Source organism: Cuculus canorus, chromosome 10, assembly GCF_017976375.1.
Source record: "Cuculus canorus isolate bCucCan1 chromosome 10, bCucCan1.pri, whole genome shotgun sequence".
Taxonomy (NCBI): domain Eukaryota; kingdom Metazoa; phylum Chordata; class Aves; order Cuculiformes; family Cuculidae; genus Cuculus; species Cuculus canorus.
This window is the reverse complement of record NC_071410.1, coordinates 15,853,423-15,878,717: the sequence shown is the minus strand read 5'-3', so window position 1 is coordinate 15,878,717 and position 25,295 is coordinate 15,853,423. Positions and strand designations below refer to the sequence as shown.

Genomic DNA, 25,295 nt, shown 5'->3' with positions numbered 1-25,295 from the left:
CAGGATTACAGCACCTTTCTCGTAATAGATACTCTTTAGGAGCTTCAAAGTCCACCATTTCTGATACAGAGCCCAATTCACAGATTTAACAAAGATTTTAAAACAGGGACTTTCACTATGCTTGATCCAAAGAGAGCTCTTGATCAGTCACATGGTTAAAAAACTGAGCAAAGAGAGGGTAGATAGAGGGTAGATTCCATGCCTGAATTAATGGCCAGAGGTTCAGCACTAGAGAATATCAGAATAAACTCAAGCTGCCAGATGGCTGATTCATTCTTCCAGGCAGGAGATACATGCTCATGCTGCTTCCTTTTCTTTGAGGACGGTGGAATAGGAACCCCCTCTGCAGCTCCATTTCCTCTTTTCTATTTGTATAAAAAAAAAAATTTAAAAAAAAGGCCACAATCCTTTACCATTCCTTTTATTTTTGAAAAGTGTTTGCTTACAAGAATTGGAAAATAAACCAGAATTCGAATACTGGATTCATTCCAAGGTGAGGTGGTAACTCTGATGGCCTGTCTGAAATAAACCACAGCCATATTTTTATCTGTTTAGTTGGGTACAGAGTAGAAAAGCAGTCTTCCTGGTCAGATTTTGTTTCCCAGATTTTTGAAACTGGCTTAGTCACCCAAGGGAAATCTGCTCTAAATCCTTCTGGAGATGAGCTATTACATAAGAAACAAAAATAAAGACCAAAAAATGGGTTACTTTCCCATAATTTGCAGGAGAGAGACTGCACATGAGTAGCTGCTTAGACCTTTCCCCGTTCTGTGAATAGTTTCTTCCTTTTTTTGTGGTTTACGTAAATCTCCCTTGTGTGCCCCTATTTCTCACCCCAGGTCTTTCCAGAACACCTAACTCAAGTCTGAATTTTCTTTGATGCGGTAGGTTTCTGTTTGCCATGCTGTCACACCTGTAAAGGAACACAGAATCACAGTTTGTCCTATGTCACTAAAAACGAAGGAAGTTTTAACACCTTCATTATCAGCTCTGGAAATGAGTAGAACCCCAGAAAGTCGCAAATGCCTTCCTGCTGATCGCATTGTCCACAGCTTTCTTCAGTCAGCTGTGCCTCTGGTTACCCAGAGCCCTGCACTCCTTCCCCTATTTGATGTGGGGTGCTCTTGCTAGGAGGCCAAAAATCCCTTAGCCGTGTTCTAAAGTTTTCATCACTAAACCCTGTAAAGGCCACTCCAGTTATTGGTGGGAAATAATGAATTGCACTTCTCCTAACTTCAGTCAAGAGTTGCTTTCACCCGAGGCACCACCTCACCTTACGTACAGAAAAGAGTAAGTGTAACCATCCAGGCCACCTCTCTTGGATCTGGGACATGAATTGCTGCGGTTTCCAGACATAGGAGGGGTTTGGGAGACGTGACCAAGACATGCTTGTGTCCTGTTGCTAAGTCCAGGCAGAAGGATCATGAATCACGGACCATTTTATGAATCAGGCACCATGACAGCGTCAGTGACAAAGTCTGTGGAAGAAGCACAGGAACCAGATAAACGTGTTTCGTATTGGGTAAGCTGAATAAGTGGAAGGGCATGGCTAAATGCAGGAAGGAACAGATGGTATGACAGAGAAAGGACTGTGGCAAGAAACAGGCAAGAACTGAAATAAGGTCAAGTGGGCCAAACAGCACAGAGCAGAGGAAGCAGCTTTAGCTAAACCACAGCTGAAGAAGAACCAGTGACTCTACACCACACTTTTGGTGTGTAGGGCAACTCACCTGTCCAGAACATAAAGCTGCTCTCAGCTGGTTGGAGTTCCCAGGGCTCCAGCCCCCCTGAGACTCTGACATGGAGCTGGGGGGTTGCCTGAGAAGGGGAGGAAGGAGGCTGGCTTGTGGTTAGAGGAGGTTGGAGTGGAACTGGGACAGAAGTGTCACTATTCAGCTCAAACTCTGCTTAGGACCATAGAGCAAAACAATTATAAACAGTAAAACCCAATACATTTATGTTTAAACTTTGAAGAAAATCCTCTATCAAATAAATGGGACAGCAAACAGCAGGTGTGGTTGATGACAGTGGATCAGTTTATCTTGTTCTTTTCCCCACGAACTACTGAGGCTACCACTTAGAGGGCTGAAGTGGCAGTGTATGCAGTAGGGGTTCTTGCTTACATGACAGATAAGGTCAAGGAATTGATTATTCTTTCAGATGATGAGCTTGCATGGGTTTCTGCAGCTGACCTACCCCATTCTCAAGATCCTACACGTACACCTAACACTATTTCCTTTGGTTTAGAGTTCATCGTCAACCAACTTCAAGGTTTCTTGGTGCTCAAGACCTTTCTTGCTGCCTCAGCTCTTTGACACAATGGGAGCTGGAAGCAAAGCAAAGCGCTATCTTGTCTTTAGCTACGATTCAGATTTTCTGTAAGTGGCACAATGCATGACAAGTGGCAAGGAACACAAGAGTTAATGAGATTGTGGTGGGTTGCACAGATGTTCAAAACCGTTAAGATAAAAATACTTCTTTTAGATTGTAACTGCCTTTTGCACGATTGTAGAAGTCCTGCAAAGCCTCAGTGCCAGCAGCTGCAACCAAAGTGTGTTTCCCCTCCATGGCAAAAGGCACTCACTCTTGGGATGCTTGCCACAAGTGCCAAGGACAGCATTCCCAATGACCACCACTCTCCTTTCTCCATACTGCTGGTTCCAGCAGAGGTGAAGCTTCAAACCTGGAACATGGTTCATCCTTACAGAAACTTGCAGATTAAGCCTTTACAAAGCAACATTTAACCAAGTTATAAAAGGGCTGAATTGTGGTGTAGAGATAGAAGTCAAATTAATGTTACTCTGGTACATTCTGTTTTGCAAAACACCAAAAGAGACATTTGAAGCAAGTTATTTTCTTGGTGGCTTATCCTCTCCAACAGAGCCCCTACGTCGACTCCAGTAACATCACACAGGCTGATGATGCAGGAAAGGGAGGGAAAATCAATCCCAGACACAGAAGCTTCACTCTGTTATGAAAGAGTTAAAAGGAGAAGGCTACTGGAGCTTGACACCCACCTCAAAAAGCTGTATTTAGAAAATTAACTATTTGGCTTAAGTGATGACTCTCAACTAAGTGATGTAAGAGAAATTTTGCCAAGAGTTTTATAGCAAGATCTAACTTCGTAAGATCAAAGAGATACAACATGAATAAATTTTAATGCTGGCAGTCTCGGTGATTTCTAGAAGTTAGATTAATTCATTCTCCAAATTTGCAGGTGATTCTATGTGTTTCTACTGAAATTGGCTTTTCAGCAGCTATTTAATTATTGTCCTAGATGTTTTCACAGCGGAACTCTGCAAAAGTGCTTTTCAGTTTTTGATAGTAAAACTTTTTTCAGCCAAGGAGCAAAACTCTAATTCAACTCTCTCTCCAATACATTTCCAGACAGTCTAACTTATTGAGCAGTTTACCTTAGCCATCATCAATAGCTGTCCAGGCTATAAAACTGTAAATTAATAATTATCCAAAGGCAACAAAGTAGTTTTTACCTAATTTGAGATATTACATAATCACAAAATAATTAATAACATTTTTTTCCCTGGATTTTCCTTGGGGTTTTGCTTATCAAAGACATTTGCAACTGAATACATGCTGTCTTCTTGCCTGTCCTAGGACAAAGCAAGTTCTTTTGATAAGTTGGTCACAAAACATATTCTCTGTATTAATTCTCGTAGGTTTACTGTAACATTGATGTCAGTATTGCTTAATAGGAATTCCTGGTTAAGATAAACATAAAACCTGAATTTCAGCAAAGGTTCTTTATAATCACAGGTCATTTGCCTCCTCACAGAAAGCCACATGGTAATTATGGCAGCACTAATTGCCGTACAGCAGCATCAGTACATCTCTTGAAGCAACGTGACACGGTGGCACTTGCGAGGATGGCAAAGTGCTTCCAGCATTTGCAATCACTATGGAGGCATGGCAGGGGCGCTGGGGAGGAAAGTTTTTTTCTGATCAAATTTCCAAGCTACTCAGTGACATTTATGCATGTAAAATACACAAAGAAAAAAAGCAAGAGGGAGAGTATTTCCTCCTACTTCTGCTCCATGAGGAGTGAAGGTGATCTCACTAAACTGTCTCTGTCACTGGACAATAAGGAGAAGCCAACCATCACCCTTCACATGGTAGGTTGAAGATCTAAGGCCGTTCCAGCCATTCTGCCCAAGACACACAAGGCAAAGCCTCTGGGCAGCAGCGGCAGCGCTTCCCTAGCCTGTTCCATGACACCTCACCTTCTTGCTGATCTGAGTCAGTCGTGCATAAAGCAGAGGGTACGAAAGAGGCTCCAAAAGGCAACAGCTAGCTGCTGGTATTCCTACAAACAAACACTGCAAAAGCCAGAGAAATCTTTAGCTCCTGCGTTGCTCCATGAAGAGCCGACCTTCCCTTGGGGTAGGCCTTACAACATCATACACTGGAACTTGCATGCTTTGAAAGGCAGAACAGGTTTTCTTTCAAGCAGTTACTAAGTACTGTGGCAGCAAATGCCCCTGCCCCTTGTAACGCCTCATCCTCCTGTGCACCACTGCCGCTTGAAGTTTCACATGAACACGGTCATCAAGAGTCCGCAGTAACCTCCTACCCACTTACAATTCCAGTTTAACAACCCATTGTATTTAATTTTTTGTCAATCTTGAATAAAAACAAGCATAAAAGCTGACTTTAAAAATCCATGCCTTAGGTTAACAAAAATGCTTTGAAAACTTTGACAAACTATTTGTCCTGTAGCTTCAGGCTGCAGATACAGCCTACAAAAATAAACATTACAGCTCTGTGGTCAAAACTGACCAGGCAAGGTTAAAATAAGTGTTGAAATACTCCAATAGCAAATCTTTTTATTGTGATATGAGCTCTGAAAAAGGAGTAGGGACAGCTAAGTATCTGTAGGATACAAGCTGCAGCAACCAGCAGAGTAGGTTGGTGTTATTTCAAGCCCCATGTTTAAAGGCAATGGGAAAAAGCTAAATGTGTAACAAAAAAATTGGATCTTTGGGTATCCCTTATTTTAGCCTTATGTCCCTAAATTAGGCATGCAATTTCTAAACAAAAACTATTCCAGAACATGTTATTAAAACCCTTTGTAAGCCTCCCATGCATCTAGAGCAGCAAATAGTTCTGTCATCACAAGTAAAAATGGAAGAAAGCTTTTTGATAGCAGCTGCTAGAAGAAACTTACTGAATACCAGCACATGAATATATTCCATAGCTCTTCATTGCCAGTAACTCTATATAAATGAACTCCCAAGACACCCTGGTACCTCCTTTTCAAAGCACCTGAGCTTCTACTCCATTGATCTACACCCTTCATTTCAGTCTCCTTAAGCGCTCAGCCCAGTATCTGTCTCTGTGGAATTTCTTCTGTTTCTTTAAGATACTGAAAATCAAAAGCAGTTTGAACAAAGATCTTCCTAATTCAAGCTGTCAAAATCTGATGACTATGCTAATTATTTTTTCACATCTACTCTGAATAGAACTCTGATTGTAGTTTTTTTAAAAGCCCTAAACCTTTTTGTCATCTTACTAGCAGGCGTTTAACCCTTTAATGCTCCCAAGGAATTAACATTTGAATTGCAGCTGTATCTTTTCTAAGAAGTATCAAAAAGTTACAGTAAGAGATACCACACACCTGTTAAAAGTTAACAAGCTTTAACATGAAGCATTTTTTCTATCTGCTTGCATATTATTTGGACAATCAATGTGTTTGCTCTCCATTTCAGTTTAGTAGGTAGTTTGTGACTGACTTCCAGGCTTTTCTCAGAGTTTACATGGTCTACTTGCATCCAAAATCATAGGTTTAGTTTTGTAACAGTTCTAAGTAAAATTTGGTCCACCTCTTACCCCAGACAGGGCTTTGTTGCACCACACGCCAAGTTCTGAGGCTGCAAGTTGGATCCAGCTCACCCAGTAGTCCTTCTCACATGACTTCGGTCAAGGTTAGGTAACAAACCATCTGCTGACTAAACAAACTATTTCAGGCCAGATTCACCAGCTCAGAGGCAAACACTCCCCTCCGCCCTTTAATTTCCCTTGGAAAGCACAGAAATCCCTCCCTGTAAGTGGAAACAGGAGGTAGAAACAAGCCTGGCAAGACTGCCAGTCCATATCTGTCCTGAAAAATCCCCATATCTGTGAATCATCTGAAACACTCAGCTCTGCACAAAGGCACAAAAAGGCAAAATAAAAACTTCTCTGTGCTCAATTCTTTATGAATTTCTAGTCACCACGTATTGCTAAGAACCAAATTCTGATTAGTTACAAAAAAATAGCAAAAATATTTTAATTTTACAATTCAGGAGCTTTTCATTTATACAATATATTTCATTTATTTTCCAATTAAAATATATTTATTATCCTTAATAACACTTAGGTTAAATTAGTAAGAGTTAAATCAGTTAGTTACAAAACAAAACATTTATGGATTTTTTTGCATGTGAAAATCGAATACACTGATCCAAGGGACAACTGGGTTGCACTTTATTTTAAATAGTCACGACATTACACCAGCACATAATCACAGCACGTATTTAAAAAAATAGAAAAAGTAGACATTAAATTTCTGATTGTTCGATTAAAAACTTTTGTCATGTGAAAAAACTATATTCTCTATATTCTAAATATATTAGTGTGTAGGATTCAAGGACAAAAATATATACATGCAACACAGTAGTAGCTCCTCAAAAGAAAGAAGTCACATAATTATGCAGAGTGATCGTAAACCAGCTGTACTCGAACACAAAGCTGTTGAATTTTTTTAATTGGAGAATTAAAGATCAGTCTAATATGAAATAGATTATTCTCTATTTTAAGGTACTCTCACTAGGACAGTTCTTTTTAATTTAACGGACAAGAACAAAAAAGAGCCATTTCTAATATTCTTTGTAAATTATAAAAAAAAAACATTTTCAAGCATATACAGTCTAATCTTCTCTTAAGAAAACACAGACAAAGAGAACATTGCAAAGTACTAGCAAAATGAGAAAGATAGTGCTAAATGGTCAAAAAAAAGCACAAGGAAAAAATCAAACAAACACCTGTGTAGTAGAGGGGCAGTTCTAAAACGAGACTGCTCCTTTCATGAAGGGCACAAGGTATGTAAAATCTCCTTCATTCCTATTGAGTTCTCTTAAGGAATGAAGTAAATATACATTTTAGGGATTTTTGTGAAAAATGGATAGCTAAAACCAGTTTACCGGAGCCAATTTATATATCTAAATCAGAAAAAAAATAAATGGGAAGATAGGAGTTACGTATCAAAGCAGACAAACTTAGAGCAGCAAACAGGTGAGATTTTTCAGCAGGAGGTTTACATGCCTTCTCTGAATTATGTCACAACCAAAGTTACAGAAATAAGGTAACATTTTCAATCTTTCATAGCGGTTTTGAGAAGCTAAAAATCTCAGACACAATGTACATATATATAATAATTGTAAAATTCTCTTACTTATTTACAAATTTTATACAGTGTGGACTCTTTATGCAAATGTACTTGCATAATCATCAGTTGTGCAGAGTTCCACTGAAGTGAAGCAAAGGAATGGTCACATAAATAAAGCTTTGCATGACTTCAGCTTTCCCAAATCAGGTCCATAAGTTAAAAATTCAAGAATATAGATATATATTTGCCTTTTAATATTGATTTTTACATACAAAAAATTAACTTAAGGAAAATAATTTTTAGAATGTTAAAAGTAAAGCCTGACAGCCCAAAAAGCTGCCGCCATATGATTGCATCTTGGAATTCACTGCATTTTTTTACGTTACATTACACATATTTAAAGCAGTGAAGCAGGAAACAGTTGTATCCACAGTGCTGTATATTTCACTAATACATAAAAACTTCCTGTCTCTTCATAATATCTGTACGACACACAGGGCATTCAGTAAGTGCTCCAGCACATTCCTTACAGGCAACCAGGTGACCACAGGGAATGAAGACGACTGATATGTCTTTAGCCATACAGATTTTACAAAGCTTTTCTTCCTGCAAGCGTCTTAACTTTTCTTCAGTACTGAGATCTAAGGAAAATAAGCACATAAAAGATCCTTAACATCCTTAGTAGCACTGAATCTCTCTTTTTAATTTACATACAGGGATAAGGTTTTCTTCATATGATTTAAAGGTCACACCTTTAAAAAGAGAAAAAAATTACAAGAGATAGGAAATCCTATCTCATCTCATTACATCTCCCAGGCCAATGCAAGCAGGGAATTCAGCTATGTATGTTGCAAGAGCTTGAAATCGATACAGAATTTAGGATATGCATATTTCAATCATGAACCATTCTTTGCACAGACTTCTCATTGACAGCTTTCCCAAAATTGATAGAAAAGGTGGAAGAAAGGCTCGTTGATACTGCTTAAGTAATTTGGATTTTTTCCCCAGTGTTTCCCCAAGGAAAAGAATGAGGACGTGATTTCCTTCCCTACACCCATTTTCAGAATGCCCATACTTCAAAAGCTAAAAAATTTGTAATACAGAATCAATTTTGCATTGTACTTGAGCTCTTTATTATTCCAGTACACTCCATCTGAAAATACAAACTTCAATTGCCTTCCCCTGCCACTTGGGGAAAGCTCTGCACAGCCAAACACAAAAATGTCTATTTTCATTGCAAGTGTCTTCCCACCATGATGTCCCTTAAAAGTCTTATTAAAAAGAGTGGGCTGGTAAGATATCTGCCTATCACATAAACCAGATGGTCTTTTCCCTTTGGATTCACTCATATGCTTGTCTTAAACTACAAGTCTCCTGAGGTGAGGGGGGGTTATGTCCAAAAATAACTCTTGAATTTTAAGTTCCAATACTCTAACTTCACCCTAAGACCTGTATCAGAGGGCAGAATAGACAGATAACAATAAGATCTATTAAATAAACTAAAGAGCTAATATGAAAGTACACACAGAGGTTTTGTAAGTGAATAAGCTCATCTTTCTCAACTGGGATTTCATTTGGTTCTTCTTCCCTTGTATTTTCTTTCTGAGCACTTAAGTCTGCTACCAGTTCCTCAACAGATGTGTGACTTTCTCCAGACATCTGCAATTTCTTTTCCATCGTGTTCCTAATCTCAGACAAACTGAAACCCATGTCTATGGCACTTTGTACCAAAGGATTCTGTAAGAGATCATCTAAAACAAGAAATTAGAAAAAAAAACAAAACAACAAAAAACAATTTAACAAGGATGAGTCTGATCATCGAACAGTATTCACAACAGTACTCTAAGACACCTTTGCAAATAGGTAGCCAAAGGAACTGTATTTCTGATTTGAGAATTTTGCTAGTTGTAAGAACAGCATTGTCCAAACACCAAATACTGCAGATTTGAAATTTCTTCCATCCTAGTTTTCCCAGTCTCCCTTCATATATTCATAATATAGAAATCCTCCTAAATTTGCTGTTTAAATCAATTACTTCAATTTCTTGAATAAAATGTCTTACATAGATAACATCACAAATTCCATAACTGAATGTTAACTGAAATTCATCCGAAATCCCAAGGCACAATAGACATGTAAGTATTTGGTAACATTACATTAATTTGAATTCAGTTCAGAGAAGGAAAATAAAAATCATACATATGTTGAGAGAAACTAATGACTACTTTGAATTTAGAAACTTCAAACACAGCACAATCAGCAAGCAAGTAAACTTGCCCATGAGAACGCACAACACTACTTTGGGAAACCATTTTTCAGTCTCTGGGACCTCCACCTTCCCCTTTTCAATGTAATTTTTTTAATAGATTTGTAAGCAGTGTCTTATTACCAGTTCTTCTATTACATGTAAATGACTAATTTCTTCTTTACTTAACAAGATTCTTCTAAGGGCAAAATTTTTTAACCTAATTTTCACTCCCATAAATGAGCAGTGTGAGAGAGATTTCCATAATCTCTTTTGTGTAAGCACTCTTATTAAGAGCAGCCATCATTCCCTGTGATTAAGCTGCTTGACTGTCTTCCTACTACCCCTTTAACTGTCTTGTCTTCTTATTGCTTGGTATTCGTGAAAAGCATTGCAGGAATGCATAATATTGGAACACAAAACAAGCTATTTAAGCTTTCTCAGCTTCCCAGTCCTTGACATTTAACAGACAATCTCTTCCTGCCTCATGCAAAGCAACAACGATTGTTTCATTTCAGTGTTCTTTAACATTCATCCCACAGCACTACTAATTCAATACTTGACGCATACTTACCAGCTATAAAAATAAGACTGCATCCTATACATACTTCTTTCATGGTTTACAATCTTTACAATATTTACCCAACAACCATGATTAGATTTCTCCTAAGAGAAATAAAATTCATTCCACAGTTGTTTAGAAGCAATGAAGCAATGGAAGTGTATTATCCAACAATCTGTTGTAATGTAATAGGGTTATTTTTAAAATTAACCATTTCCTTTACTATGCGTGCAAATATGGATATTCCAAAATAGGGGGGGGGCTGGTTGATTTGAGTTTTCTTTCTAAACAAATACCTTCAGGAAGTATTGTCCGTTCAGCAGCTTCTGTCTAGAAGTGAAAAATAAACAGAAAAAATTACAGTTCAGAAGGCAGATGGAAAACTATACAGTTACAAGACAGAAAATAGCTACTTGCTCTCAGTTACCTCAATGACTAAAACTACTAAGTCTGCTCTGAACAGCTGCAAAGGGATCTGTGTTTTATGTCTTTCGTATTGCTTTAAATTTCATTTTAACTCATCTTTGCTATAATAGTATCAACATGATTCTTAGTCTACCAAATTCTAAAGTAACATTGGTTTTACTTTTTAATGACTGCATCCAAGTTTAACAATGCTCTACCAACAAGAAAAGAAAGATTATCTACTACACTTCAAGGAAATTATTCATCATAAGCTTTAGGTTCCCAGGCTATAAAAAAAACCCAGCACTTGTTCAGTATCAAATACACAACGTATACAAGTTACCCTACCCATGATCCATAACCCATCTAAGGGTAACTGAGAGATCTGTGAGCCCTGAATGACAGAACGAAAACATACTTTGCTGTCTTTCCCTTTTTGCCAATGAAAGAAGCAGCAGGAGGACCAAATGATATGCAGATAATTAGAAGAGTAACTTCACATGAAAACTATTAACATTGTTTCCTATTTTAATAAAATTAGATTTAATTAATAAGCAAGACACTTACTGTTGAATCCCTACATCCATCTTTTAAGTGAACATTATTTATAAATTCTAGCCCCTTTTCTTTTCTCACAAATCTGCACCTATAAATGAAAATACTTAGTTATAGTAAAACTGCATAGAGCTTTGATACATTTCCTACATCATACAGAATGCTTACTTTTGAAATCTCTAAATGCTTAGACAAACATCAGTAACATAATTTAAACATTTCTAAAAAGTACTACTGAAGTGATTAAGATGTTATCTTTTTCACATTTCTGGTGAAACAGAAACCTAAGACTTGCTGGCCATGACAGCTGATGTCACAGGCTTATAAAAGCAAAGACTCCAACAAAAGAAAACTTTACATTAAAATGTTGATTCTTTTGGTCTTTTGCAATAAAGAAAAGCAGTCCCTGGTCAGATGGGTGCCTTACCTCCTTGCTTTCACTGTTTCCCAACCAGTCCTAGCCACCAGGCAGAGCTCTTCCCTAACAGAGGATTTAGATAATACTATAGCTCCTCGTCAATAGTGCTCTAGCTTTAGCCTCAGTTACTTCACCCTCAGCAGTTCATGGACACAGACAGCATGCTGTGAGACTGATACGCTGCCCCTGAAGCTGATATGCAAACAAACTGTACTTGGACAGTTTTATCTACCTGCAAGGCATGAGTCATATACTATTCCTCCATTCCTCAAGGCAGCCTTTAGACAAAATAGGAAGTCTTCCTAAAAAATACTTCTGGTTCTGGAATCCTCAACCTTTGAAAACTATGCAGCAGAGTATTTTGATGACAAAAATGAAGGAAAAGGTAATAGAGGACAATTAAAAAAAGAAATTAATTTATTTTCAGAAGTCTTAACAATATTAAGTCATCGTCAACCTTCTCAGACCTCTATTAGTACGCTCTATCATTAAAGTATAATACAGTGTATGTAAAACTCAGAAATGCAGCAAGAAAATAGTAAAAAACACCTTACCCGGGAAACCATTTGGCATGTTGATCCCATGGGTCTTCATTTTCCTTCCATTCTTGCAATCCTCCACCACAGTGGAAACACACAACATGATCACCATTACCTGAGGAAACATGAGAATAAAGTTACTTCTAGTAGGCATAACAATAATTTTTCAATTAAAATGTTACATTATTAACAAAAAATATTTCTTTTATTGATTAGTATTTGAAACTAAAAAAACCTCTCCATTTTCAATGAGGACATGATTAGAAACAAATGTTCAGGAGTCTTGAGCTTAAAAAAATACCATACAAGAGGCACATGAAATATTCCTGAATTTTATTTTAGCAAGCAATTGTACAGATAGAAAAGCAAAAGCTGGGAAAAAAAAATCTGTTATCAAGTAGTTCAATCCAGCAGTAAACAAGCCATGAAGTAGTCTACCACAAAGCTTTAAAGATGCTTCCATAACTCAAGTCAACAGACTGAGTAGATGTTAGGAGAAATCGTATTCCCTGTGTTCTAGTTCTAGGTCTACTGTAATCAAAGATTGTGCCAGAAATTGCTTAGATATTGTGTTCATTGAAATGAAAGGAGGTATTGCCACATTTTCCCTACAGAGCTAAATCATTCCCAGGCCACAGGAAACAGTCTTCACAGAAGACCCTTCAGCAGGCATGCGGTCTGTTAAGCTGGTGCCCATTTAGTGCACCTCCACGTACAGAACTCGGTGGGCTGTCAGAAGCTTGGTACTTCTAGGAATCCAAGAAGAAATCAATAAACACAGTTCTACAGGGTACAAGCATTGCCTGTATATCATCCGTACAAGAATATATCAAAGGTGTTATTTATGGCCACAAGTGGAACAAATGGAATCAAAATTTAAAAATTCTTTGGAGAGCTGCTAAGAGAGAAGCCAATTAAGATGAGAGCAAGACATTATCCCAGATAATCCCCTTTTCTTTGTGACCTAATAATAGCAACACTTTGCACTTGTACAGCATCTCTCACTGAAGAATTTCAAAGAGCTTTAAAGGCACCGTGAAATTCAATCTGTTTGGGAAACCAATGCACAAAGACACTGAGGCCTTATCGAAGTCATACTCTACATGTCTAGGAGTAAAAGCTCTTTCACTGGAGCCACTGTCTTCATAAACCTTTTGCAGCAGGTTGTAATGGTAAAGGTATTTGTTAGTTTGGGGTGTTTGAATGCTATGATAATGCAAACACGTGTTAACAAAATAAAACAGCACATGACCTGGATTGATTGTCTTGTTCAAAGGCTTCTGTATAGGTCACCAGCCCACTCCTCAGACATCTAGTAGATATCTGAAGGACAGCGCTTCATTTGCTAAAAAATATTAACTTCCATAATTGCCATTGTGAAAGATGTATTATGAAGCATTTTGCAGGCAAGGAATCTTCTATGTTTTACTGCTAAAAATAAATGTATGACTGAGTTCATACTTTGTTATTAAAAATACTTGACATAATGTATATCATTTTACATGAGAACTATGAAAATCTGTTTATAGAGTAAAGAAACTCTGGCAAATCATTGTCTACTAGAATAAAAAAATGCTTTTTTTTGCATAACAAGATACCCATACAAAATTTATTTGTAAAAGATATTAGCCATTTTAAGGTCTGGCTTACCTATGCTATAGAACCCAGCTTCAGCAAGTTGCTCCTTGTTAACTGGATATATCCAAGCTAAAAATGTTTGTAAGCGTCTTCCATATTTTGCCATAGATGGATTCCTGGGATGCTCTGCATTGTTCAGACCACTCCTCCCAAGGTCAGCAGGAATAGATTCACTTGGAACATTTCCAACATCCCGGCCCAGGACAAAAAAGCATTTAGGAAAATGCCTCTTGTGTTCTGACCATGCTCTGTCACTGGGTTCCCACTTTTTCAATTTTCCACCACAACAAAAACATGCCACTTGATCACCAACACCTGTATAATAGAATCCAGCATTAGCTAATTCCTTTGGTGTCAACTGGCTATCAGGGGGCCAGTCCTCAAAAGACTTTAACCTTGTCTCTTCGCTGCACATAGCAGGGGTTTTAGGATACAAAGTATCTGACATATCCACAACCTGCCTAGTTCTCAAAAGGTAATCTGCCTCCACATCAGATTGGTCATCTAGTGTACAAGGCAGGGCTGAATTGCTGGAGCCATTTTCAGTTCTATGCCGGTAGTTCTGGGCGAGAGGATGTATGTTATTTTCCAGAAAAGTAGATTCAGTAATAAATTTGCAATCTGGGGAAAGCTGTTTGTGTCTCTCAAGCGCAGAATCCCCAGGCACCCATCCTTCAATAGTTGTATGGCAACTGAAGCACTTCACTTTGTCACTTTCTCCAGTATAAACGAAGCCAGCTCGTGCTAGTGCTGACACTGAAATCGGACAGTCAAGGGGAAATCCAACAAAAGTTCCTAGTCTGTAGTGTTCCTGGGCCCATTCCTCGTCATGGTCCGTGTCTGGAGTAGCACAAGCTTCTGAGTTATACGGGCCATTGCACGTCATCTCTTCTTAAGTAGGGCTCTCTTTTCAGATATCCTAAACAAAGAATAGATGTTTTAATTTCACAGACAGAAGAACAGATCATACCTGTATGCAAGCCCAGAAACTGGCTGAATTAAACTAGCCATCTTTGATGAATTAAAATAATGTCTCATCCCTCCCATCTCACTCTTTCCCACCTTCCTCACTACGCAAACATCGGAACATTAAAACCAAAATAAAAATATCTATAAAGAAAGGCAGGAAAATCATCAAGTCTTACAGGCCAATAAAAGCTTACCTGGAAAACACAAAGGTCTGTTTATTTATTTATAGCCTTAAAAGCACGTTCTACTTCTTAAACATTGAAAGAATGAAATCAACAATATTTAACAAAATCTCTAGGCAAAAACCCTGCCTAAAGGCCTTCTGAACCTGAAATGAGAAGTTACTGAAATTAAAATATTGATCTAAGCCAGACCACATTTGCAAGATTTTACAGTCCAGTTCTGAAACACAACTATCTTTATTTTTCCCTGTACTAAGGCCATGACTACCATGTCCAGTACTGATGGACATCCATTGGCAAAAACATCATCAAAAAGAAAAAAAACCTTTGGACTTGTGTTATATTGTAAAGATGGACATCTCTGTTTTCCTTTTAGCAAAATATCTCATGAATTAGAAATTATCACATGTTTCACTGGGGCATTTTAGCAAAGTACTGTGCTCTGCTTTCAATATCAGCATTTGGGACTACTCAGTGCTCGCAATCATGCCCACCACAGTGCTTTCACCTTCCCAAGTCCTGCCTACACTCTCTATCAAATAAGTTCCTGTGTCTCTGACACCACCTCAGTCTTCCATCCCTTCCCTCCCTGATCGAATGTCATTCTCCTTACCACCTGTCTCACATTCCTATCCCTGCCTACACTTTTCCAGGGTGAATACTGACTGTTAGTCCTGCCCCATGCCCTTCTGCAGACGAAGGCTGCTAGCAGCACTCAGACAACCCCCTTCTTTCACAAGGATGAAAGGAAACAACTCAGTTCCCACAGCTCCTTTGCAAGATCCACAAACGGACACAGTCATTGCCTTCAGCCCAAGACGGATAAAGTCAGAACACAATAAAAATTCATTTCTTGTCCTGACAAGTGCAGTGATATTACTGACTTAGAAAGCCTTGGGTACAACACAGGGCATTGCTGACAGACATCTCAAACTTACGCCTGTATTATATGGTAAATTAAATTATTTTGAGACTGCCCAAATATACTTCTTAGCACGAAGCATTGGTAATTCAGCACTTAGCAAAAAGAAATGTATATAAGGAAGAACAGAATATGTATTTATTTGAACAAGTGTCCTCCTCCTGTTTCTATACGAATCCTGAAATGTATTTATTTCCAATCCCCACCTTTGTCAGGTAGGCCATCAGGCAAATATTTAGCTTCCTCAATACCTGCATTAATATTGATTATACTTTCTGCAAGGTCAATACAGATGTTACAATTATAATAATTACTTAATTAATGTCAGAGTTTGCTTCTACTGGAAGGAGAAAATTTTTCTTAAAGTTCAGAAGGGGGAAGGGAAAATTACATTACTACACACTGCAGGACCACTGCATTCTTTACCAAGATGACAAAGATAATTAACCTACAAGCAGGTTGAGAAAATATGACATTAGAGACCCAGCATGCTTGCTTCATGTTATCATGGATACAGGACTCCTTCTGAGCACCAGCTTTAGCTTCTTCTGTAAGTTAGTTTGTGACTAATGTAATAACACTAGAAATTATACTATGGTCTTCTGGTTTAGCTTAGCAAATTCAAAAATAGCTTCTGAATAAATTACATTGACTAACCTACAAATCTGACCTACATGCTTGTTTTGACTTTGAAGGGCAAAGAAGAAAATATCTGTAAACACATGTAGTAATATGAAAGCCGTCACAACACGTGTATGCTAGAAACAATCAATTTTTATAACAAAAGTTTAAAAGTTAATGTTATTTCCTTTTAAAATCTTATTTTAAACTCCCTAAGACCGTTTCTGTAAAGATCTCAAGTGACCTTATTGCTCTAGCACCATCAGTGCTGCACTGCATTCACAGAATAATTTGGATTACTCAAATACCACTAGCAGCGTACTGTCTTCCTTGTTTGCACGCCTTTTGAGTCATGTTGTGACTTTTTACAAGAAGGCAAACAAAGCCTAGGTCACATCCATCAGAGACTTTTTCAGAATGTACATTGAAGAGACAAAACAAATGCATATGCCTTCAATGTATGAATAGCAGTATATCTCCATTTCTATTTCTACTTAAATTTTTACATGCCTAACTTTTTCAGTTTATATTTACTTTAAAATCAGAGTAGATTTCCTACATCCCCTTTCAATCTCTTGCATATGAAATAACTGTGCCAAATCAGAGGTGATCGACTCAGCTGTTCTCTGCAACTTGCCCCCCTTGACCTTAGTGAAATCAGGGGTAACAACAGACCAAGGTTCAAGCCTGACAGACCTCAAGAATTTACTGGAGATACAAAGATTATCTTTGGTTTGTGCTTTTTTTGTTCTTTATGCCATATGGGGTCACGACACACGAGGGGTGACGACACACTACAATAATGACTACAAGAAGGAAACACTTGAGCAAGACATAAAAAGAGGAAGAAGAGGATCGAAGACTAAACTGAAATATTATAAATCAGGATGGAGATGGTATTCAGGTAACTGAGATGTGCTTTTTCAGTTTTATTGATTAATTTTAATTAACTGTGAATGCTATGCAAAAATAAACTAACAAAACAACCTACAATTCAGTATCTGTACACAGCAGTACCTGAAGCAGGAAAAAAAAAAAATTAAAAAATCTCTATTTACTGTACTGGAAGTTCTAACAACCGAGGGAAAAATATAACTGGAAATAAGCATAAGGATAACTCTAAAAAACCTATACATAAGGCATTCATCACTCACAACATCGAGATTAGCAGCTTTATTCTTTCAAACAGTATTTTCTACTGTTTGAAATACACCTCTTGTTAACACTGTGAATAAAAAAATTATGCCTTCAACACAATGACAATCAAAATATTTGCCACATTTGGATTCTTTGGAGGTAAGCAATCTATTGCTATCCTCACAATCAAAACAGCATGAAAAGCCCCCATCAAAAGAGCAGTAAGTACTGACAGAAGGTCCAATCACAACAGATCAGTTCTTTACTATGAAGTAGTTGTCTCAAATTATATCAATCACATTATTTACTCCTGAATTTTAGGAACAGAAAGATTCAAACGTTGTTCCAGAAGCCTTTCAAAACCATATCTAAATACTGCAACGACGGAAGCAGGATAAATCACTCACAGGTACCCGCTAGCTTTAACACCACTCCGTTCGCATTATGAAGCCCTTTCCTTACAACAGGCCCTCTAAACATAGCCACATAGTGTACATTTCAGTATAATTTTATCTACAAGAAAGAGACACTAACGTATTTATTAAGCATTGAGGCAAACTTTTTGCCTGTGTAAGTACTGCTTTAAATACACCGTTAGTAGTACTTCAAATGCAACATCGAGTTCAATTATTTCTATTTCAGACAACTGTCAGCTGTTCAAAGTGTAAAATTAAAACTAGCTTAGGAATAGAATTTCTACACAGGTATTCTAACAGTTGCCTTCCTCTAGTTAGCTGGAATAACGACTTAGAACAATACCTTGCCCCATAACAGCACTCAGACAAAGGCTAACTGCAGAAGAAAAATAACTGAAAGTAAATTTTTGAATGGTCTATGGCTGAGAAACATATATTAACAAAAAGCAGCCAACTAAGACAACTAGTTTACACAAGACTTTACAATACATACCAGCAGCAAACTTGAGTTCAGAGAGTATACTTTATGTACACAGAAGTCAATTAAGCCTTTGAACATGGATTTAATTAATTGCATATGAATTCAAAGTAGAAGGTTCAGAAATGTTAAACTTCACTTATAAAACCCAGGAGATTTTTTTAATGATTACTGAAGCATTAGGTATCTTCTTATATATGCAGTGTGTAAACAAAGCCTGTTTTAGCCTGAAAGACTTCCAGAAACTGAGCCAAATTTAATCCCACTTTTAAACAACTGAAGGTATTTCTTACAAGGCACTTCGCACTTTCAAGCTGAAGTACCAATTTATAGTCTATTGATCACATTTCATAAGGGAAAATAAAATGTAAAATTTCATATAAAAAATGTTAACTTACGAAAACTGCAAAATTGTACACTGTGGCTTTGCAAGACAAACATGTTCAATTCAGCTAAAAATATGAACAGGCATGATTTTTGCAAAAATACAACATCACTGCATTACCTATATCCGAAATGCTTCAAAGGAAAAACAGGGATCCCACCTTCCTCTTTCAAGTGTATTTTATTAAACGTATTTCCATCCTTAATCCTAAAGCAGATTGGCATTATAAGGAGTTATTTTTAATTCTTCCACGTGACAAGCATGGCAGTAACCTCCAAGTCAGAATCCTACTTCTACAGACTCATGTTGCTGACCAAAGCGTACGTGAACATGGAGCTTCCACTGCTCGACATACTGACTACGAGAGCAGCGCTAATGTTTATTGTTGACTGCGTTTTGAAATGCGAGAGTAGTGCAGCAAGAACATACTGTACCAGCTGACACCCAGATTATGCGCACGTCACTTCACTGCATTTCACTTTGTGCATGCTCACCTGTAATTAGATCAAGGAAGGGGCACGCTGCTAGCTAAAAGTGTATTTATGAAGATTAAAACCACAAGAAACATAGGATTTATTTAAACAGTGCTTATAAATCTTAACATACTTACAACAAATTATTAATGTAATTTTTAAAACAACCTGCCTACATATAGTCTTTTGCTTCATTTTATAAAGAGGGTCTGTACCAGCTACAGTACCTTTTGATTCAGTGCCAAAGCTTGCATAAATCCATCACCTCAGCTTCATTTGTCTGTTTTTCAAACAGGTCCTACTTAACTTCCCACCAGGATTTATCATCACAGGAAGTCAGTCAGCTGCTCAAGTTTATAATAGGCTATTAAATCCACCTAATTTTTCATTCCAGTCACAAAGACATTTACACACTCTACATCTCAGAAATAAATATGACTAATAGAAACATACCATTTTCAGAATGATTTTCATACTGTGTTTTTCTTCAAGAAAGAGTCCTACAGGTATAGAATAGAGCAATGAACAAGAAGAACAGATTAACGGCAGTCGTCCCAATAGATAAGAGTGCAATGAATTTGCATCTGCCAAGGGCAGAGGATAAAAATAAATTGTTTTTGTGAACTCGCAAGATGAATGTCTTCAGAAGAGTTTTAGCTGTATGTATGAGAAGAAAGGAGCAAATACCAACTGCTAAATAAAAAACCAGACGTGGTAGCCTAAGTAACAAGGGCCTACAGAGATGACAAAGGTCAAGCATAAGACATAATTAGAGCCATTACAGGATGTATAAATCAGTGTACAAAGCAAAGGTTTAGTTCTGACAGCTGCTGCAGCTGAAATGAATTGTCTACAAGTGACAAAGGCAGGGAGTGGCAACTCAAAAAACCCACCAAAACATACTATAAACCCCCAAACCAACACAGAAAAAAAAAAAAAAATCCTACCCAACCTCAAGCATACAGAGAAAGAGATGGAAAGAGAGATTAAAGGTAAAAGAAGAGCCAACACCAAGAGCACAACACTTCAAATAACCCTCCACTAAAGCAGAACAGAACTACAAAAAAGGAAGGAGCAATCCTGGTGGGCTCGAATTCCTCTAGCATTTCCAGTAAAATGCATGTTTTATTCATGGCATAAGCAGGAATATAATGAAATATTTTTAGTGAAAAGCACTGTATTTCTGTAAATCATACAGAAGTCTGTGTATGATTTAGCTATCAATTTTTAATTACAAGGTAGCTTGAATTGTGCCATTTAAGATTTCCGAGTTTCTTCTGTAAGTATTCTTTCAGGCAAATCATAAGGAAATAATAATTTTTACATATCTGGCTTTCCCCTCTGCCAACGCTTTGGAAAATCAGCCAATTATTTTTCCATCCTGTTTCCATATCACCTACCTATATCTTAATTTGTTTAATTATTCTACTGTTCTTCCTGTTATAAAAGGCTTCTTACACAACTCACTATGAAAATGCATTTTAAATTCAGTACTACAACACTACCATACGAGGAGGGGAATAAACTTTTCATTCATCTCTATAGTACACACTTTGATTTTAGACGTACAAGCCAAGTGATATAAAATCTACATTTTATATAATTTTTATATGTTTTAACTTTAGAACATGTAATTAATTAACTGCTGTATTATTAACAGGAATTTGATTTAGCTTCAAGTTCTTCCTTGGGACTAAACTTCCAGAACTATCACCTCTAATAGAAAACTGCTCGGAAGTTGTATTTAATAAAATTTGAAGCATACTTCCATCCAGGAAAGCCTACCAATACATTTTGTGGGCTATGCAGTTCCTAAAAGAAAAACAACAAGTTGCTTTTATCAACTGTGAAGCAGATGAGCTAAATAAAATAAATAGTTTAAATCTGTGATTATGAAGTGTATCACTGTAAAAATGTAATCCCTAAAAGACAAGTTGCTGCTCTTCAGGTTAAGAAAAAAAAACCTACCCCATCAATAGGGGTATATTAGGTAGAATGCCACAAGTAAAAAATGCCTAGCAAAACCTGCAGTGTCCTGGGATACACATCCATTCCCGAGTATAAGCGGTGCTCCAGCTCTAAAGTCTTACATACTTTTACAAATCACTTAAAGTTCTAATTTAAGAAAAACATGGAAAACGAGTGTCTTTTATCAAGAAGACATAATGATATCGAACTTCAACTACATGACTAATACCACCGTAAAACCGCTGAATCTTCTGGACTCTAAAGAAAGAAATTGTAAAACCACACAAATATCAAAAGCTAGTCATCTCCTGCCTCGGTCACTGGCGAGGAGGTTCATTTCCACCCAGCTAAGACTCCTGACCACTACTGAATTAAGCCAATCCTGCTTAGTTCATTATTCATGTTCATTTAACTCAGCCTGATGCAGCAGCACCATCACAAAATCTTCTGGTGTCACTAGAACAAATGTCTTGGCATTAAAGAATGAGGTGAATTTGGATATATATGTTTACATATACACACACATATATGTACATGTATACACACATCTTGTGATCTTACAAACTTAGAAATCTCTCTTGAACTATCCTCTGTATTTCAATAGTTTTCAGGAAATTGGGATGACTTGGAGTTTAATTTTAATTACAATATTGTACCAAAAGTGAAATATGAAAGTTGCACCTGTTGAAAGCCCTCAGTTTGCCTTTCTTTAGTTTGCCTTTTATTCTTATTTAATAAGAAACTCTCTGAAACACAGACGAGGAAGGGCAATGAATTGCAAGATCAGCACAGCTTCATTTTACATCCTATATGACAGGAGTGACTTTCAATTGAAGCTTCGCACCATGCCTTCTTCAGTCTTAATATACTTTCAACCTTCATGCACAGTTACATTTTTCTTTCCACATACAAAAATCTTGCTATTTCTGGAGCCTGACTTTCAGTCATCATGTTCAGAATATTTTGGATTAGAACCCTGCAAGACAGGCCATACACTAAGAAAAATAAGAAGCAGCAAAGGACTGTACTCTGTTAACACCCAAACCAAAAAAATGCAAAGAGTACTTACAGTAGTTTTTCCCCAAAGAAAGTATCCAATCAGATCAAGTTTAGTAATAGATTAATTAAGGCAGATACTCGCTTCATCTCTATTTTCCACCAATCTTTAGGAAAAAAATCAAGATTTACACTCCTGTTAATAAAAAAAAAAAATCAAAGGTTAAAAATTTTCCTTTTCACATAACCTTCAGCACAGTTCACAAAGGCACAACTCCAAAACCATGATAAAAAAAAAAAATTATAATTCCATCCTTTGGCCAAGAAATCCAAATTAAAATATACTCTGAAGGTGAAAGAATCTGAGATCAGGGAAAGTCTGAGGTTCACATGTTTTACTGAAGCTAGGAAGGGACCTAACACTGGGGAGACTTCAGAAGATCCAAAGAGGGCAAAACAAAACTCTGGAATTAAAATCTAGAGGACAGCGAAAAGGAGAAAAACTCTAGCACGAGACAGAATAAGATGCAAGGATACAGCCTTCTCTTGTGTCTGCTAGGAAATTCTGCATCTGATTATAAATTGGATTTTCTGAAACTCTTCAGTTCCCTGCAGCTGCCTTGCCCACCCTAGGAGGACAGCAACAGCTGTGGAAGCACTTACAACAGGTACCCAGAGGCCTGAAATGAAACCCACCTTCATACTTCAAAAACTGAGACACGAACACACATTTTCTTACTGTTCTGATAACAAATGTGAGTCTGCTTCATATCTGTGAGCAGTCACATCAAGCCACCACCCACATCAGAACTCTTTCACTTGTGCCGCTGGTTACAAAGGGTGAGGTCAGAGGACGTACAGAGCAATCATTAACTTATTCTTCTGCCCTCCTAGTTTAATGCTGCAGGTGCCAAGTTCATTCTACTGAATGAAGCAGTTGGGTGTTCTTTAAAGGGCCTCAAACTAAACTGCAAAGCAATAAACTAGAGAGCAAAATGAAGTACTCAGGAAAATAAAAAATATCCAAACAAAAGCTTAATCAACAAATCCATCACTTGAGAACTTGTTTTCTTAGAGAGAATACTTTACTGTTGTCATTCCTGTTACGTGATTTACTCCACGATAAACAAAAAGATTAAGTTAATGTATATCCTGGTGCTCATTATTAAGGTATTAGATTTTAAAAAGTATTTGATCAAAAAGTGATTAGTCCCCTCGAGCTGGTTGCTTTTCCTTCCAAGTTGGTCTACCACTAAGATCTTGTAGTTTCTAATTATTCATTTAGGAAACAAAATCTTCTCTCTTAGCTATATGAAGTACTAAAATCGCAGTGTAAGATTGTAGCAATGAAGGGATCACCAAAGCAGTTATACGAAAATATCTAAAAGCTATTTCAAGAACAAATTTATACATTTTAGTAGATCCAGATTCATAACAGTTGTAAAAGGATAGAAATTACCAAGACTAATAATAGTTTCTTACGCCTATTTTTAAGGCCTCTACAAGGAAGACAGGAGCCTCAGAGAGACAGTAGGAATAGAAAAACACTGTTAAAGAGAAATATATCAGCATAAATGCATAGTCATTGTGCAAAAGAGAACTGCTTGAAGTGGTTTGAATGACAGCTGAAAAAAACCCCATTCTAAGCGAACTCTTTCCTGCAGAATTCTTAGTAACTACTTAATTGTCACCATAGAAAACCTGAACAAAACTGCGTTTTTATTAATAAGCACCACAAAGCGCATTGCAGAAAGCGGTAGGTCTAGTAAAAAAAGGGGGCGTGGATGCAAGGGAAGGCAAGACAACTACGTGCAAAGAACAAGAGTGGCCACAAAAACCCATACTAACACAACGATTTTTTTCTTTCTTTATATAAGGAGAACACGGAATTAAATGTCCCGTTCACGGAAAGGCGGGGACCCGAGCGGGATCACAGAATCGCTCGGTTGGAAAAGACCTTTGAGTTCATCGAATCCAACCGCCCCTGTCCACTGCTAAACCATATCTAAACCACTACTAAAACACTGAGCACTTTATCTCCCCGCCTTTCAAACCCCTCGAGGGATGGGGGCTCCACCACCTCCCCGGGCAGCTGTGCCCGACAGCCCTTTCGGTGAAGAAATTTTTCTCGACGTTCAACCTGAACGTTCCCTGGTGCAGCCCGAGGCCATTCCCTCTCATCCTATCGCCTATCGCTGGGGAGAAGGCACCCATCCCTCGGGAGCAGAAGGGACCTACACCCACCTCTCCACACCCTCCTTGCAGGGCTCGATGAGCTCTCCCCTCAGGCTCCTCCATCCCCGCTCCCTCCTCGCTGAGGGCCCAGCGCGGGGGTGGGGGGGCGCCCGTTCCCATGGCAACGCCTCACCCCCCCCCCCCCCCCCCCCCCGGACAGGCCGAGGCGGCAGCGCCCCCGGGCCCGACCCCCGCCCCGCGAAGCCGCCAGAGCAGGCTGCGGGGGAGCCCAGCCCGTCCCGCCCACCGCCTCGGGGCGCCGGGGGCCGCGCCCAGCCCGACAACTCACCGCGTCCCCTCCGCGCCGGCTGCGGGCAGCGCGCAGCGTGCCGAGAAAATGGCGGCTCCCGGCAGCCCCGACGGACGCTCTGGGGGGGGGGGGGGGTGCAGCGCCCCCTGGCGGGCTGGGTGAGGGACAGCGGCGGGCTGGGGGTGCAGCGCCCCCTGGCGGGCTCAGGGGGGGTCGGGGGGAGCGGCGCAGGTGGGGGTGCAGCGCCCCCTGGCGGGCTCGGAGGGAGCGGTGGAGGTGGGGTGCAGCGCCCCCTGGCGGGCTCGGGGCGCAGCGGCCGCAGCCGTGAGGCGCATCTCCGTTCCGCCCAGCTCCTCCCAGCCGCGTCGGAGGGCGCCTCTCCTCCCTCAGCATCTCGAGCAGCCCCTTCATCTCACAGCACGTTCTCCAAGCGGTTTCCGGGCTGCTCCCTTGCTCTCCCTCCTCCTTCCCGTCTCAAATGCAAAGTCAGGCAGGGCTGGAGCCAAAGCTCCAAACCAGC

At 38.7% G+C, this 25,295-nt stretch overlaps 1 protein-coding gene and 1 long non-coding RNA gene across 9 annotated transcripts; one reads left to right on the top strand and one right to left on the bottom strand.

Annotated features, from left to right (window-relative positions):
- Window positions 1–399: 399 nt before the first annotated feature.
- XIAP (X-linked inhibitor of apoptosis) lies at window positions 400–24,893 on the bottom strand. Of its 8 annotated transcripts, none has more exons than XR_008451557.1 (9): window positions 24,815–24,893; window positions 22,364–22,486; window positions 13,756–14,662; window positions 12,121–12,220; window positions 11,161–11,239; window positions 10,485–10,518; window positions 8,908–9,132; window positions 1,274–8,022; window positions 406–913 (listed from the first exon to the last, which is right to left on the bottom strand). XR_008451557.1 is itself a non-coding variant. In XM_054076068.1 (8 exons), the coding sequence occupies exons 3-8, from the start codon at window positions 14,627–14,629 to the stop codon at window positions 7,829–7,831; spliced, it is 1,506 nt and encodes a 501-aa protein (XP_053932043.1). In that variant the 5' UTR covers window positions 14,630–14,662; window positions 22,364–22,486; window positions 24,815–24,893; the 3' UTR covers window positions 402–7,828. The 8 variants fall into 8 exon arrangements, 6 of the variants coding, with proteins under 6 accessions (XP_053932049.1, XP_053932047.1, XP_053932048.1 ...); XR_008451558.1 differs by having other exon boundaries at window positions 1,283–8,022; XM_054076068.1 differs by having other exon boundaries at window positions 402–8,022.
- Window positions 16,204–21,177, top strand: LOC128853219 (uncharacterized). Its single transcript, XR_008451559.1, has 3 exons — window positions 16,204–17,341; window positions 17,896–17,983; window positions 20,987–21,177. It is a non-coding gene; the product is annotated as an uncharacterized LOC128853219 (long non-coding RNA).
- Window positions 24,894–25,295: the final 402 nt, after the last annotated feature.